Source organism: Anthonomus grandis, chromosome 20 (genome assembly GCF_022605725.1).
Source record: "Anthonomus grandis grandis chromosome 20, icAntGran1.3, whole genome shotgun sequence".
Lineage (NCBI taxonomy): Eukaryota > Metazoa > Arthropoda > Insecta > Coleoptera > Curculionidae > Anthonomus > Anthonomus grandis.
This window is the reverse complement of record NC_065565.1, coordinates 7,230,668-7,248,540: the sequence shown is the minus strand read 5'-3', so window position 1 is coordinate 7,248,540 and position 17,873 is coordinate 7,230,668. Positions and strand designations below refer to the sequence as shown.

At 29.7% G+C, this 17,873-nt stretch overlaps 1 protein-coding gene across 2 annotated transcripts in view; it reads left to right on the top strand.

Moving 5' to 3' along the window:
* LOC126747858 (helicase POLQ-like) overlaps positions 1-17,873 on the top strand; it is a 34,946-nt gene that overhangs the window by 15,402 nt on the left and 1,671 nt on the right. For both annotated transcript variants that reach the window (XM_050456761.1, XM_050456762.1), the window contains 8 exons: positions 172-386; positions 6,894-7,131; positions 7,191-7,314; positions 7,371-7,528; positions 15,141-15,236; positions 15,304-15,402; positions 15,465-15,653; positions 15,727-15,861. In XM_050456761.1, coding sequence (XP_050312718.1) covers positions 172-386; positions 6,894-7,131; positions 7,191-7,314; positions 7,371-7,528; positions 15,141-15,236; positions 15,304-15,402; positions 15,465-15,653; positions 15,727-15,861 — 1,254 coding nt within the window. The remainder of the gene's footprint in view (positions 1-171; positions 387-6,893; positions 7,132-7,190; positions 7,315-7,370; positions 7,529-15,140; positions 15,237-15,303; positions 15,403-15,464; positions 15,654-15,726; positions 15,862-17,873) is intronic.

Here is a 17,873-nt window from a genome sequence, read left to right as displayed (position 1 = left end):
AAGAGCAATTTACTTGAAACCGAAGCTGCTAAATGTCTCTCTCTCTCGCTCTCTCTCTCCTCTATCTCTCCACAAATCCAAAGACCAAATGTACCTAAATCGGGAAGGTTCTCGGGCCTTTCTTCGAACCCCGAGCACCCTCTAAAATTCAAAAAAAAAAAAAACTTCCAGGTCATCCTACGATCGCCGTACATCGGGAAAGAGTTCATCAGTTTGGCGCGTTACAAACAGATGGCGGGACGGGCGGGTCGCGCCGGTTACGGCGAAATCGGCGAAAGCATCATAGTCACCTCGAAATCGGACCTGCCTAAAGTGAAACGGTTGCTTATGGGTCCCATGAATCGGGCCTTTTCCAGTTTACACCAGTGCGAGGGCGCCGGCTTGAGGTACATTCGCGTGTATACCGGGTGGGGTCGAGGCGTGCGCCGCGAGCGGTATACCGGGCGGGCAAACGTGTGGGTCTTGTGTGCGTGCAATTTTTAGGTTGTTTTTGGTGGTTTTTGGTGTACTGTGGCCTTTTGAGGGTCTTTTTCTCGTTATTTGAAGTCGTTTTTACCATTTTAGAAGGAGTTGAAGTGGTTTTTTTGTGTACTCTAGGCTAGAGTGAAGGAAAGAGAACATTAAGGCCAAATTGGGACATTTTTCAGGTATCGAGTGATTTGGCCGTATCTCTCTCATTTTTTTACCGATTTTCTTGAAAATTGGGTCACTGGAAAGGATTTTTAATTCCAAACAAATCATGTGTTTACAAAAATTTTCATTTTTTCAATAGTTTCCAAGTTAATGGAAAATTAAGAAAAATTTTCCGGATTCAAAGTGTCTTTGCTATAACTCCTCTAATTTCCAACCGATTTTCGTGGAAATTGGGTCACTGGAAAGGATTTTTAATTCCAAACAAACAATGTGTCTACAAAAATTGTGATTATAAAGAGATCTATTGTTAATCGATGAGAGAAGGTCGCAAGTTAATTGGTCCATTATTTTTTAAGTTATAATTTTTTTTTAAAAACAGCCCGGAAATTATTTTAATTCAAATTTAAAAATGCATAAAAAATTCAAATCAAGAGCAATTTACTTTAAACTTCTTGTGATTATAAAGAGATCTATTGGTTATTAATGAGAGAAGGTCGCAAGTTAATTGGTCCATTATTTTTTGAGTTATAATTTTTTTTCTAAAAACAGTCCGGAAATTATTTTAATTCAACTTTAAAAATTCATAAAAAATTCAAATCAAGAGCAATTTACTTGAAACTTCTTGTGATTATAAAGAGATCTATTGTTAATCGATGAGAGAAGGTCGCAAGTTAATTGGTCCATTATTTTTTAAGTTATAATTTTTTTTCTAAAAAACAGTCCGGAAATTATTTTAATTCAACTTTAAAAATTTATAAAAAATTCAAATCAAGAGCAATTTACTTGAAACTTCTTGTGATTATAAAGAGATCTATTGTTAATGGATGAGAAAAGGTTTCAAGTTAATTGGTCCATATTTGCTAAGTTATCAATTTTTTTCTAAAAACGGTCCGGAAATAATTTTAATTCAACTTTAAAAATTCATAAAAAATTAAAATCAGGAGCAATTTACTTGAAACTTCTTGTGATTATAAAGAGATCTATTGTTAATCGATGAGAGAAGGTCGCAAGTTAATTGGTCCATTATTTTTTGAGTTATAATTTTTTTTCTAAAAACAGTCCGGAAATTATTTTAATTCAACTTTAAAAATTCATAAAAAATTAAAATCAGGAGCAATTTACTTAAAACTTCTTGTGATCATAAAGAGATCTATTGGTTAATAATGAGAGAAGGTCGCAAGTTATTTGGTCCATTATTTTTTGAGTTATAATTTTTTTCATAAAAACAGTCCGGAAATTATTTTAATTCAACTTTAAAAATTCATAAAAAATTCAAATCAAGAGCAATTTACTTGAAACTTCTTGTGATTATAAAGAGATCTATTGGCTATTAATGAGGGAAGGTTGCAAGTTAATTGGTCCATTATTTTTTAAGTTATAAATTTTTTTTCTATAAACAGTCCGGAAATTATTTTAATTCAACTTTAAAAACTCATAAAAAATTCAAATCAAGAGCAATTTACTTGAAACTTCTTGTGATCATAAAGAGATCTATTGGTTATTAATGAGAGAAGGTCGCAAGTTAATTGGTCCATTATTTTTTGAGTTATAATTTTTTTAATAAAAACAGTCTGGAAATTATTTTAATTCAACTTTAAAAATTCATAAAAAATTCAAATCAAGAGCAATTTACTTAAAACTTCTTGTGCTTATAAAGAGATCTATTGGTTATTAATGAGAGAAGGTCGCAAGTTAATTGGTCCATTATTTTTTAAGTTATAAATTTTTTTCTAAAAACAGTCCGGAAATTGTTTTAATTCAACTTTAAAAATTCATAAAAAATTCAAATCAAGAGCAATTTACTTTAAACTTCTTGTGATTATAAAGAGATCTATTGTTAATCGATGAAAGAAGGTCGCAAGTTAATTGGTCCATTATTTTTTGAGTTATAAATTTTTTTCTAAAAACAGTCCGGAAATTATTTTAATTCAATTTTAAGAATTCATAAAAAACTTAAATCAAGAGCAATTTACTTGAAACTTCTTGTGATTATAAAGAGATCTATTGCTTATTGACGAGAGAAGGTCGTAAGTTAATTGGTCCATTATTTTTTAAGTTATACATTTTTTTCTAAAAAACAGTCCGGAAATTATTTTAATTCAAATTTAAAAATTCATAAAAAATTCAAATCAAGAGCAATTTACTTGAAACTTCTTGTGATTATAAAGAGATCTATTGTTAATCGATGAGAGAAGGTCGCAAGTTAATTGGTCCATTATTTTTTGAGTTATAATTTTTTTTTATAAAAACAGTCTGGAAATTATTTTAATTCAACTTTAAAAATTCATAAAAAATTCAAATCAAGAGCAATTTACTTGAAACTTCTTGTGATTATAAAGAGATCTATTGTTAATCGATGAGAGAAGGTCGCAAGTTAATTGGTCCATTATTTTTTGAGTTATAAATTTTTTTCTAAAAACAGTCCGGAAATTGTTTTAATTCAACTTTAAAAATTTATAAAAAATTCAAATTAGGAGCAATTTACTTGAAACTTCTTGTGATTATAAAGAGATCTATTGTTAATCGATGAGAGAAGGTCGCAAGTTAATTGGTCCATTATTTTTTGAGTTATAAATTTTTTTCTAAAAACAGTCCGGAAATTATTTTAATTCAATTTTAAGAATTCATAAAAAACTTAAATCAAGAGCAATTTATTTGAAACTTCTTGTGATTATAAAGAGATCTATTGCTTATTGACGAGAGAAGGTCGTAAGTTAATTGGTCCATTATTTTTTAAGTTATACATTTTTTTCTAAAAAACAGTCCGGAAATTATTTTAATTCAAATTTAAAAATTCATAAAAAATTCAAATCAAGAGCAATTTACTTGAAACTTCTTGTGATTATAAAGAGATCTATTGTTAATCGATGAGAGAAGGTCGCAAGTTAATTGGTCCATTATTTTTTGAGTTATAAATTTTTTTTATAAAAACAGTCTGGAAATTATTTTAATTCAACTTTAAAAATTCATAAAAAAATCACATCAAGAGCAATTTACTTGAAACTTCTTGTGATTATAAAGAGATCTATTGTTAATCGATGAGAGAAGGTCGCAAGTTAATTGGTCCATTATTTTTTAAGTTATAATTTTTTTTATAAAAACAGTCTGGAAATTATTTTAATTCATCTTTAAAAATTCATAAAAAATTCAAATCAAGAGCGATTTACTTGAAACTTCTTGTGATTATAAAGAGAGCTATTGTTAATCGATGAGAGAAGGTCGCAAGTTAATTGGTCCATTATTTTTTAAGTTATACATTTTTTTCTAAAAACAGTCCGGAATTTATTTTAATTCAACTTTAAAAATTCATAAAAAATTCAAATTAAAAGCAATTTACTTGAAACTTCTTATGATTATAAAGAGATCTATTGCTTATTGATGAGAGAAGGTTGCAAGTTAATTGGTCCATTATTTTTTGAGTTATAATTTTTTTTATAAAAACAGTCTGGAAATTATTTTATTTCAACTTTAAAAATTCATAAAAAATTCAAATCAAGAGCAATTTACTTGCAACTTCTTCTGGTTATAAAGAGATCTATTGGCTATTAATGAGAGAAGGTTGCAAGTTAATTGGTCCATTATTTTTTAAGTTATAAATTTTTTTCTAAAAACAGTCCGGAAATTATTTTAATTCAACTTTAAAAATTCATAAAAAATTCAAATCAAGGGCAATTTACTTGCAACTTCTTGTGGTTATAAAGAGATCTATTTGCTATTAATGAGAGAAGGTTGCAAGTTAATTGGTCTATTATTTTTTAAGTTATAAATTTTTTTTCTAAAAACAGTCCGGAAATTATTTTAATTCAACTTTAAAAACTCATAAAAAATTCAAATCAAGAGCAATTTACTTGAAACTTCTTGTGATCATAAAGAGATCTATTGGCTATTAATGAGAGAAGGTTGCAAGTTAATTGGTCCATTATTTTTTAAGTTATAATTTTTTTTCTAAAAACAGTCCGGAAATTGTTTTAATTCAACTTTAAAAATTTATAAAAAATTCAAATCAAGAGCAATTTACTTGAAACTTCTTGTGATTATAAAGAGATCTATTGTTAATGGATGAGAAAAGGTCGCAAGTTAATTGGTCCATTATTTTTTAAGTTATACATTTTTTTCTAAAAAACAGTCCGGAAATTATTTTAATTCAATTTTAAAAATTCATAAAAAATTCAAATCAAGAGCAATTTACTTGAAACTTCTTGTGATTATAAAGAGATCTATTGTTAATGGATGAGAGAAGGTCGCAAGTTAATTGGTCCATTATTTTTTGAGTTATAATTTTTTTTCTAAAAACAGTCCGGAAATTATTTTAATTCAACTTTAAAAATTCATAAAAAATTCAAATCAAGAGCAATTTACTTGAAACTTCTTGTGATTATAAAGAGATCTATTGTTAATCGATGAGAGAAGGTCGCAAGTTAATTGGTCCATTATTTTTTGAGTTATAAATTTTTTTCTAAAAACTGTCCGGAAATTATTTTAATTCAATTTTAAAAATTCATAAAAAATTCAAATCAAGAGCAATTTACTTGAAACTTCTTGTGATTATAAAGAGATCTATTGGTTATTAATGAGAGAAGGTTGCAAGTTAATTGGTGCATTATTTTTTGAGTTATAATTTTTTTTATAAAAACAGTTCGGAAATTATTTTAATTCAATTTTAAAAATTCATAAAAAATTCAAATCAAGAGCAATTTACTTGAAACTTCTTGTGATTATAAAGAGATCTATTGGTTATTAATGAGAGAAGGTTGCAAGTTAATTGGTCCATTATTTTTTGAGTTATAATTTTTTTTATAAAAACAGTTCGAAAATTATTTTAATTCAACTTTAAAAATTCATAAAAAATTCAAATCAAGAGCAATTTACTTGAAACTTCTTGTGATTATAAAGAGATCTATTGGTTATTAATGAGAGAAGGTTGCAAGTTAATTGGTCCATTATTTTTTGAGTTATAATTTTTTTTATAAAAACAGTTCGAAAATTATTTTAATTCAACTTTAAAAATTCATAAAAAATTCAAATCAAGAGCAATTTACTTGAAACTTCTTGTGATTATAAAGAGATCTATTGTTAATCGATGAGAGAAGGTCGCAAGTTAATTGGTCCATTATTTTTTAAGTTATACATTTTTTTCTAAAAAACAGTCCGGAAATTATTTTAATTCAATTTTAAAAATTCTTAAAAAATTCAAATCAAGAGCAATTTACTTGAAACTTCTTGTGATTATAAAAAGATCTATTGTTAATCGATGAGAGAAGGTCGCAAGTTGATTGGTCCATTATTTTTTAAGTTATAAATTTTTTTTCTAAAAACAGTCCGGAAATAATTTTAATTCAACTTTAAAAACTCATAAAAAATTCAAATCAAGAGCAATTTACTTGAAACTTCTTGTGATTATAAAGAGATCTATTGTTAATCGATGAGAGAAGGTCGCAAGTTAATTGGTCCATTATTTTTTGAGTTATAAATTTTTTTATAAAAACAGTCCGGAAATTATTTTAATTCAACTTTAAAAATTCATAAAAAATTCAAATCAAGAGCAATTTACTTGAAACTTCTTGTGATTATAAAGAGAGCTATTGTTAATCGATGAGAGAAGGTCGCAAGTTAATTGGTCCATTATTTTTTGAGTTATACATTTTTTTCTAAAAAACAGTCCGGAAATTATTTTAATTCAAATTTAAAAATTCATAAAAAATTCAAATCAAGAGCAATTTACTTGAAACTTTTTGTGATCATAAAGAGATCTATTGGTTATTAATGAGAGAAGGTCGCAAGTTAATTGGTCCATTATTTTTTGAGTTATAATTTTTTTTCTAGAAACAGTCCGGAAATTATTTTAATTCAACTTTAAAAATTCATAAAAAATTCAAATCAAGAGCAATTTACTTGAAACTTTCTTTTAAGAAATTGGGTCATAAGAAAGGATTTTTAATTCCAAACAAACGATGCCTCTACAAAAACTTCCATTAATCCAACAGTTTCCAAGAAAATTTAAAAAAACCTTCTTCAGTCACTTAAAGGGTCCTTTTCTGGCACCACAGGCCATTTTGACCATCTGAGAATCCACTAAAGTCATTTTAATCGGTCAAATACTACCGTGCCTCTCAACAAGATGGCTCTGGCACTTTCACTCACTTGCCGCACTCTACTTGACCCACCCGGTATACACACACACAACTCAATAATAGTGTTATACTCTTACCGCACGCTGCTTGACCCACCCGGTATACAAACACCCGAATAATTATCCGCAGACATTTGCTGTTAAGCTGCATCGGTTTGGGCATAGCGAACACCAGATCGGACCTGCAAAAAGTCACGCGTGCCTCCCTAATGTCCGTCCAAACGGACCAATTGGAGGTGGACATTAAGAAACTAACCGACGTTGCCATAAAGAAACTCTTCAAACTGGGGGCTTTACAGGAGAGTAGCGAAAAGGGGCGGCAAAACTCTCAACGCGACGTTTCGGTCAGGTTGCGTTCATCTTCCGGGGTAGGTTTGATGTCGGGTGCGTTTTGGTACAGGGTGTCCTAGGGTGGTTCTTGTTTCAGTCAGAGTTGGATGCCTCCTTGGACACCATTTGCTCTAATACCACTCAGAAGAAGAAGCGGGTTCTGATGCTTACCAATGCCAGTAAACTGGTGGTAAGCAGCTTGGGTACGGCGGCAATTAAAGGTAAGCGATATTGACCTTCAGGTCTTTTGTGACCAAAAGTGGGTGTTCGCTCGAAGGTGGATTGGACTTGTTACGTGCCCACGAACTCTACGACGACCTCTATCAAGCTCAGAAGAGTTTAGTGCTGTTGAACTGTCTGCATTTGCTCTATCTGGTGACCCCCTATGAGACCGCCGAGCAAATCAAGCCGAACATTCACGTGTATTATGATGTGGTAAGTGGGCGTTTTGTGTGTTATCCTCGGGGTGATTGGGGGCTTCGCAGTGGTCGAATTTTCATGTAAATCGATGGGGAATCGAGGGAGTTATGGCCAAAACACTTTATTCCCGTTAAATTTTTCTTCATTATTTATTAACTAGGACACTATTGGAGTAATGAATTTTTTTATAGATACGTTATTTGTTTAGAATTAAAAATCCTTTCCAATGACCCAATTTCCATGGAAATCGGTGGGAAATTAAGGGAGTTATGGCCAAAACACTTTATTTCCGTTAAATTTTTCTTCAATAATTATTAACTAAGGAACTATTGGGGTAATGAAATTTTTTATAGATACATTATTTGTTTAGAATTAAAAATTCTTTCCAATGACCCAATTTCCATGAAAATCGGTGGGAAATTAAGGGAGTTATGGCCAAAAAACACTTTATTCCCGATAAATTTTTCTTCATTATTTATTAACTAGGAAACTATTGGAGTAATGAAATTTTTTATAGATACATTATTTGTTTAGAATTAAAAATCCTTTCCAATGACCCAATTTCCACGAAAATCGGTGGGAAATTAAGGGAGTTATGGCCAAAAAACACTTTATTCCCGTTAAATTTTTCTTCATTATTTATTATCTAGGAAACTATTGGAGTAATGAATTTTTTTATAGATACATTATTTGTTTAGAATTAAAAATCCTTTCCAATGACCCAATTTCCATGAAAATCGGTGGGAAATTAAGGGAGTTATGGCCAAAAAACACTTTATTCCCGTTAAATTTTTCTTCATTATTTATTAACTAGGAAACTATTGGAGCAATGAAATTTTTTATAGATACATTATTTGTTTAGAATTAAAAATCCTTTCCAATGACCCAATTTCCATGGAAATCGGTGGGAAATTAAGGGAGTTATGGCCAAAAAACACTTTATTCCCGTTAAATTTTTCTTCATTATTTATTAACTAGGAAACTATTGGAGTAATGAAATTTTTTATAGATACATTATTTGTTTAGAATTAAAAATCCTTTCCAATGACCCAATTTCCATGGAAATCGGTGGAAAATTAAGGGAGTTATCGCCAAAACACTTTATTCCCGTTAAATTTTTCTTCATTATTTATTAACTAGGAAACTATTGGAGCAATGAAATTTTTTATAGATACATTATTTGTTTAGAATTAAAAATCCTTTCCAATGACCCAATTTCCATGGAAATCGGTGGAAAATTAAGGGAGTTATCGCCAAAACACTTTATTCCCGTTAAATTTTTCTTCATTATTTATTAACTAGGAAACTATTGGAGCAATGAAATTTTTTATAGATACATTATTTGTTTAGAATTAAAAATCCTTTCCAATGACCCAATTTCCATGGAAATCGGTGGAAAATTAAGGGAGTTATCGCCAAAACACTTTATTCCCGTTAAATTTTTCTTCATTATTTATTAACTAGGAAACTATTGGAGCAATGAAATTTTTTATAGATACATTATTTGTTTAGAATTAAAAATCCTTTCCAATGACCCAATTTCCATGGAAATCGGTGGGAAATTAAGGGAGTTATGGCCAAAAAACACTTTATTCACGTTAAATTTTTCTTCATTATTTATTAACTAGGACACTATTGGAGTAATAAATTTTTTTATAGATACATTATTTGTTTAGAATTAAAAATCCTTTCCAATGACCCAATTTCCATGGAAATCGGTGGGAAATTAAGGGAGTTATGGCCAAAAAACACTTTATTCCCGTTAAATTTTTCTTCATTATTTATTAACTAGGAAACTATTGGAGTAATGAATTTTTTTATAGACACATTATTTGTTTAGAATTAAAAATCCTTTCCAATGACCTAATTTCCATGGAAATCGGTGGGAAATTAAGGGAGTTATGGCCAAAAAACACTTTATTCCCGTTAAATTTTTCTTCATTATTTATTAACTAGGAAACTATTGGAGTAATGAATTTTTTTATAGATACATTATTTGTTTAGAATTAAAAATCCTTTCCAATGACACAATTTCCATGAAAATCGGTGGGAAATTAAGGGAGCTATGGCCAAAACACTTTATTCCCGTTGAATTTTTCTTCATTATCTATTATCTAGGAAACTATTGAAGTAATGAAATTTTTTATAGATACATTATTTGTTTAGAATTAAAAATCCTTTCCAATGACACAATTTCCATGAAAATCGGTGGGAAATTAAGGGAGTTATGGCCAAAACACTTTATTCCCGTTGAATTTTTCTTCATTATCTATTATCTAGGAAACTATTGAAGTAATGAAATTTTTTATAGATACATTATTTGTTTAGAATTAAAAATCCTTTCCAATGACACAATTTCCATGAAAATCGGTGGGAAATTAAGGGAGCTATGGCCAAAACACTTTATTCCCGTTGAATTTTTCTTCATTAATTATTAACTAGGAAACTATTGGAGTAATGAAATTTTTTATAGATACATTATTTGTTTAGAATTAAAAATCCTTTCCAGTGACCCAATTTCCATGAAAATCGGTGGGAAATTAAGGGAGTTATGGCCAAAAAACACTTTATTCCCGTTAAATTTTTCTTCATTATTTATTAACTAGGAAACTATTGGAGCGATGAAATTTTTTATAGACACATTATTTGTTTAGAATTAAAAATCCTTTCCAATGACCCAATTTCCATGAAAATCGGTGGGAAATTAAGGGAGTTATCGCCAAAACACTTTATTCCCGTTAAATTTTTCTTCATTAATTATTAACTAGGAAACTATTAGAGTAATGAAATTTTTTATAGATACATTATTTGTTTAGAATTAAAAATCCTTTTCAATGACCCAATTTCCATGAAAATCGGTGGGAAATTAAGGGAGTTATCGCCAAAACACTTTATTCCCGTTAAATTTTTCTTCATTAATTATTAACTAGGAAACTATTAGAGTAATGAAATTTTTTATAGATACATTATTTGTTTAGAATTAAAAATCCTTTTCAATGACCCAATTTCCATGAAAATCGGTGGGAAATTAAGGGAGTTATCGCCAAAACACTTTATTCCCGTTAAATTTTTCTTCATTATTTATTAACTAGGAAACTATTAGAGTAATGAAATTTTTTATAGATACATTATTTGTTTAGAATTAAAAATCCTTTTCAATGACCCAATTTCCATGAAAATCGGTGGGAAATTAAGGGAGTTATCGCCAAAACACTTTATTCCCGTTAAATTTTTCTTCATTAATTATTAACTAGGAAACTATTAGAGTAATGAAATTTTTTATAGATACATTATTTGTTTAGAATTAAAAATCCTTTTCAATGACCCAATTTCCATGAAAATCGGTGGGAAATTAAGGGAGTTATGGCAAAAAAACACTTTATTCCCGTTAAATTTTTCTTCATTATTTATTAACTAGGAAACTATTGGAGTCATGAATTTTTTTATAGATACATTATTTGTTTAGAATTAAAAATCCTTTCCAATGACTCAATTTCCATGAAAATCGGTGGAAAATTAAGGGAGTTATGGCCAAAAAACACTTTATTCCCGTTAAATTTTTCTTCATTAATTATTAACTAGGAAACTATTGGAGTCATGAATTTTTTTATAGATACATTATTTGTTTAGAATTAAAAATCCTTTCCAATGACCCAATTTCCATGGAAATCGGTGGGAAATTAAGGGAGTTATGGCCAAAAAACACTTTATTCCCGTTAAGTTTTTCTTCATTATTTATTAACTAGGAAACTATTGGAGTAATGAAATTTTTTATAGATACATTATTTGTTTAGAATTGAAAATCCTTTCCAATGACCCAATTTCCATGGAAATCGGTGGGAAATTAAGGGAGTTATGGCCAAAAAACACTTTATTCCCGTTAAGTTTTTCTTCATTATTTATTAACTAGGAAACTATTGGAGTAATGAAATTTTTTATAGATACATTATTTGTTTAGAATTGAAAATCCTTTCCAATGACCCAATTTCCATGGAAATCGGTGGGAAATTAAGGGAGTTATGGCAAAAACACTTTACTCCCGTTAAATTTTTCTTCATTATTTATTAACTAGGAAACTATTGGAGTAATGAAATTTTTTATAGATACATTATTTGTTTAGAATTGAAAATCCTTTCTAATGACCCAATTTCCATGGAAATCGGTGGGAAATTAAGGGAGTTATGGCCAAAACACTTTATTCCCGTTAAATTTTTCTTCATTAATTATTAACTAGGAAACTATTAGAGTAATGAAATTTTTTATAGATACATTATTTGTTTAGAATTAAAAATCCTTTCCAATGACCCAATTTTCATGGAAATCGGTGGGAAATTAAGGGAGTTATCGCCAAAACACTTTATTCCCGTTAAATTTTTCTTCATTAATTATTAACTAGGAAACTATTAGAGTAATGAAATTTTTTATAGATACATTATTTGTTTAGAATTAAAAATCCTTTTCAATGACCCAATTTCCATGAAAATCGGTGGGAAATTAAGGGAGTTATGGCCAAAACACTTTATTCCCGTTAAATTTTTCTTCATTATTTATTATCTAGGAAACTATTGGAGCAATGAAATTTTTTATAGATACATTATTTGTTTAGAATTAAAAATCCTTTCTAATGACCCAATTTCCATGGAAATCGGTGGGAAATTAAGGGAGTTATGGCCAAAACACTTTATTCCCGTTAAATTTTTCTTCATTATTTATTATCTAGGAAACTATTGGAGCAATGAAATTTTTTATAGATACATTATTTGTTTAGAATTAAAAATCCTTTTCAATGACCCAATTTCCATGAAAATCGGTGGGAAATTAAGGGAGTTATCGCCAAAACACTTTATTCCCGTTAAATTTTTCTTCATTAATTATTAACTAGGAAACTATTAGAGTAATGAAATTTTTTATAGATACATTATTTGTTTAGAATTAAAAATCCTTTTCAATGACCCAATTTCCATGAAAATCGGTGGGAAATTAAGGGAGTTATGGCCAAAAAACACTTTATTCCCGTTAAATTTTTCTTCATTATTTATTAACTAGGACACTATTGGAGTAATGAATTTTTTTATAGATACGTTATTTGTTTAGAATTAAAAATCCTTTCCAATGACTCAATTTCCATGAAAATCGGTGGGAAATTAAGGGAGTTATGGCCAAAAAACACTTTATTCCCGTTAAATTTTTCTTCATTATTTAATGACTAGGAAACTATTGGAGTAATGAAATTTTTTATAGACACATTATTTGTTTAGAATTAAAAATCCTTTCCAATGACCCAATTTTCATGGAAATCGGTGGGAAATTAAGGGAGTTATGGCAAAAACACTTTATTCCCGTTAAATTTTTCTTCATTAATTATTAACTAGGAAACTATTGGAGTAATGAATTTTTTTATAGATACATTATTTGTTTAGAATTAAAAATCCTTTCCAATGACCCAATTTCCATGGAAATCGGTGGGAAATTAAGGGAGTTATGGCAAAAACACTTTATTCCCGTTAAATTTTTCTTCATTATTTATTAACTAGGACACTATTGGAGTAATGAATTTTTTTATAGATACATTATTTGTTTAGAACTAAAAATCCTTTCCAATGACCCAATTTCCATGGAAATCGGTGGGAAATTAAGGGAGTTATGGCAAAAACACTTTATTCCCGTTAAATTTTTCTTCATTAATTATTAACTAGGAAACTATTGGAGTAATGAATTTTTTTATAGATACATTATTTGTTTAGAATTAAAAATCCTTTCCAATGACCCAATTTCCATGAAAATCGGTGGGAAATTAAGGGAGTTATGGCCAAAACACTTTATTCCCGTTGAATTTTTCTTCATTATTTATTAACTAGGACACTATTGGAGTAATGAAATTTTTTTATAGATAAATTATTTGTTTAGAATTAAAAATCCTTTTCAATGACCCAATTTCCATGAAAATTGGTGGGAAATTAAGGGAGTTATGGCCAAAACACTTTATTTCCGTTAAATTTTTCTTCATTATTTATTAACTAGGAAACTATTGGAGTAATGAATTTTTTTATGAATACATTATTTGTTTAGAATTAAAAATCCTTTCCAATGACCCAATTTCCATGGAAATCGGTGGGAAATTAAGGGAGTTATGGCCAAAAAACACTTTATTCCCGTTAAATTTTTCTTCATTAATTAATAACTAGGAAACTATTGGAGTAATGAAATTTTTTATGAATACATTATTTGTTTAGAATTAAAAATCCTTTCCAATGACTCAATTTCCACGAAAATCGATGGGAAATTAAGGGAGTTATGGCCAAAACACTTTATTCCCGTTAAATTTTTCTTCATTAATTAATAACTAGGAAACTATTGGAGTAATGAAATTTTTTATAGATACATTATTTGTTTAGAATTAAAAATCCTTTCCAATGACCCAATTTCCATGGAAATCGGTGGGAAATTAAGGGAGTTATGGCCAAAAAACACTTTATTCCCGTTAAATTTTTCTTCATTATTTATTAACTAGGAAACTATTAGAGTAATGAAATTTTTTATAGATACATTATTTGTTTAGAATTAAAAATCCTTTTCAATGACCCAATTTCCATGAAAATCGGTGGGAAATTAAGGGAGTTATCGCCAAAACACTTTATTCCCGTTAAATTTTTCTTCATTAATTATTAACTAGGAAACTATTAGAGTAATGAAATTTTTTATAGATACATTATTTGTTTAGAATTAAAAATCCTTTTCAATGACCCAATTTCCATGAAAATCGGTGGGAAATTAAGGGAGTTATCGCCAAAACACTTTATTCCCGTTAAATTTTTCTTCATTAATTATTAACTAGGAAACTATTAGAGTAATGAAATTTTTTATAGATACATTATTTGTTTAGAATTAAAAATCCTTTTCAATGACCCAATTTCCATGAAAATCGGTGGGAAATTAAGGGAGTTATGGCAAAAAAACACTTTATTCCCGTTAAATTTTTCTTCATTATTTATTAACTAGGAAACTATTGGAGTCATGAATTTTTTTATAGATACATTATTTGTTTAGAATTAAAAATCCTTTCCAATGACTCAATTTCCATGAAAATCGGTGGAAAATTAAGGGAGTTATGGCCAAAAAACACTTTATTCCCGTTAAATTTTTCTTCATTAATTATTAACTAGGAAACTATTGGAGTCATGAATTTTTTTATAGAAACATTATTTGTTTAGAATTAAAAATCCTTTCCAATGACCCAATTTCCACGGAAATCGGTGGGAAATTAAGGGAGTTATGGCCAAAAAACACTTTATTCCCGTTAAGTTTTTCTTCATTATTTATTAACTAGGAAACTATTGGAGTAATGAAATTTTTTATAGATACATTATTTGTTTAGAATTAAAAATCCTTTCCAATGACCCAATTTCCATGGAAATCGGTGGGAAATTAAGGGAGTTATGACAAAATCACTCTTAATCCCAAACATCAAGGCTTCCCTCCCCAGTTGTCTCCTTTAGCCATTCAAACACAGTTGCCCAGATGAACCTTCGGACCCCACATAGATCACTAAACGGTCGATTATTCCACTGTGCCACATTATTTCTTTTTTTTTTTAACAAACCTTCCCTCTTTCTCGCTCTCGTTGCAGCTGACCCACTTGAACGAAAAGGAGCTGCAGACCGCCCGCGTCTTGGGTTTCGACGAGGGCGTGGTCGTCAAAATGGCCACCGGTAAAGTCTCCAAGGTACTTTCAAACCCCCCTCCCCCTCCCCCCTGGTCCCCCTTTAATTCATTCGAATACGTTCTTGCAGCAAATCTCCGAAAAGGTCCTGAACCGTTTCTATGTCACCCTGATGTTGTACGACCTGTGGAACGAAACGCCGGTCTTTAAGGTCTCCGAAAAGTATCAGGTAAGGAGCGGTCGGTTCTTGGGGAGGTCCTAAATGTCTAAAACGCTCTCCCTTTATCGAAGATCAACAGGGGGATAGTGCAGAACCTGATGACCTCCTCTGCGACGTTCGCCTCCAACGTTGTCAACTTTTGCGAGCAATTAGACGAGTTTTGGGCCTTCGGTCATCTGCTCAAGGGGATGAGTCAAAGGTTGTCGCACTGTTGCATCAAAGAGTTGGCCCCCTTGATGGAACTGCCGGCTGTCAAACAGGTATACGCACGCGCCTTAAGACTTTGAGGAATCGTCATAATCTAAAATCTGTTTTGCCCCCCCCCCCCCCAAGAGTCGCGCCAAACAATTGTACGCCGCTGGTTACAAGCAAATCCAGAGTATCGCGAAGGCGAACGTTAACGAACTGGTCGAGAAGGTCGAGTATATGTCCAGGAGAACTGCTGGGCAGTTAATTGCAGCGGCAAAGGTAAGTACTTACCTTTATTTCTTCATCTTCTCTTGTCTTCTACACCTGGGGCAAACTAAGGTCTGGAGTGCACAATTAGGTCTCAAAATTCTCTCTCTCTCTCTCTAGCTTGTCATTTTTTGAGTGGATTTCGAGGTTGTTCAAGGTCTCTTTTTATCGATGATGATTTTTTTGGCATTAGTGGACATTTTTGGGTGTAACTCGGGAACCGCTTGGGATACGGTCGTGATTTTTTTACGGTAACGTTAAGAGATTCCGGAGGATGGATTTGAGGGTAGAAACGTCGTTCTAGAGTGAAAATTCCGGAAGTTATGACTTTTTTGGTCGGGGCATTAAATGTCAATGTACTAAGTTGAAGTGTCGCTTGTAAAAAAAAATTGTTACTTAAAAACTAATGGACCAATTAACTTGCGACCTTCTCGGATCGATTAGCAATAGATCTCTTTATGTTTACAAGAAGTTTCAAGTAAATTGCTCTTGATTTGAATTTTTTGTGAATTTTTAAAGTTAAATTTAACAAAAACAGTGCAAAAATTATTGTAATCCAACTTTAAAAATTCATAAAAAAATCAAATCAAGAGCAATTTACTTGAAACTTCTTGTAATTATAAAGAGATCTATTGCGAATCGAGGCGAGAAAGTTGTAAGTAAATTGGTCCAATATTTTTTAAGTTATGAATTTTTTAACAAAAACAGTCCAAAAATTATTGAAATCCAACTTTAAAAATTCAAAAAAATTTAAATCAAGAGCAATTTACTTGAAACTTCTTGTAATTATAAAGAGATCTATTGCGAATCGAGGCGAGAAAGTTGTAAGTAAATTGGTCCAATATTTTTTAAGTTATGAATTTTTTAACAAAAACAGTCCAAAAATTATTGTAATCCAACTTTAAAAATTCATAAAAAATTCAAATCAAGAGCAATTTACTGGAAACTTTTCGTAATTATAACGAGATCTATTGCGAATCGATGCGAGAAGGTTGTAAATAAATTGGTCCCATATTTTTTAGGTTATGAATTTTTTAACAAAAACAGTCCAAGAATTATTGTAATCCAACTTTAAAAATTCATAAAAAATTCAAATCAAGAGCGATTTACTTGAAACTTCTTGTAATTATAACGAGATCTATTGCCAATCGATCCGAGAAGGTTGTAAGTAAATTGGTCCAATATTTTTTAAGTTATGAATTTTTTAACTAAAACAGTCCAAAAATTTATGTAATCCAACTTTAAAAATTCATAAAAAATTCAAATCAAGAGCAATTTACTGGAAACTTTTCGTAATTATAACGAGATCTATTGCGAATCGATGCGAGAAGGTTGTAAATAAATTGGTCCCATATTTTTTAGGTTATGAATTTTTTAACAAAAACAGTCCAAGAATTATTGTAATCCAACTTTAAAAATTCATAAAAAATTCAAATCAAGAGCGATTTACTTGAAACTTCTTGTAATTATAAAGAGATCTATTGCGAATCGAGGCGAGAAAGTTGTAAGTAAATTGGTCCAATATTTTTTAAGTTATGAATTTTTTAACTAAAACAGTCCAAAAATTATTGTAATCCAACTTTAAAAATTCATAAAAAATTCAAATCAAGAGCAATTTACTGGAAACTTTTCGTAATTATAACGAGATCTATTGCGAATCGATGCGAGAAGGTTGTAAATAAATTGGTCCCATATTTTTTAGGTTATGAATTTTTTAACAAAAACAGTCCAAGAATTATTGTAATCCAACTTTAAAAATTCATAAAAAATTCAAATCAAGAGCGATTTACTTGAAACTTCTTGTAATTATAACGAGATCTATTGCCAATCGATCCGAGAAGGTTGTAAGTAAATTGGTCCAATATTTTTTAAGTTATGAATTTTTTAACTAAAACAGTCCAAAAATTTATGTAATCCAACTTTAAAAATTCATAAAAAAATCAAATCAAGAGCAATTTACTTGAAACTTCTTATAATTATAACGAGATCTATTGCGAATCGATGCGAGAAGGTTGTAAGTAAAT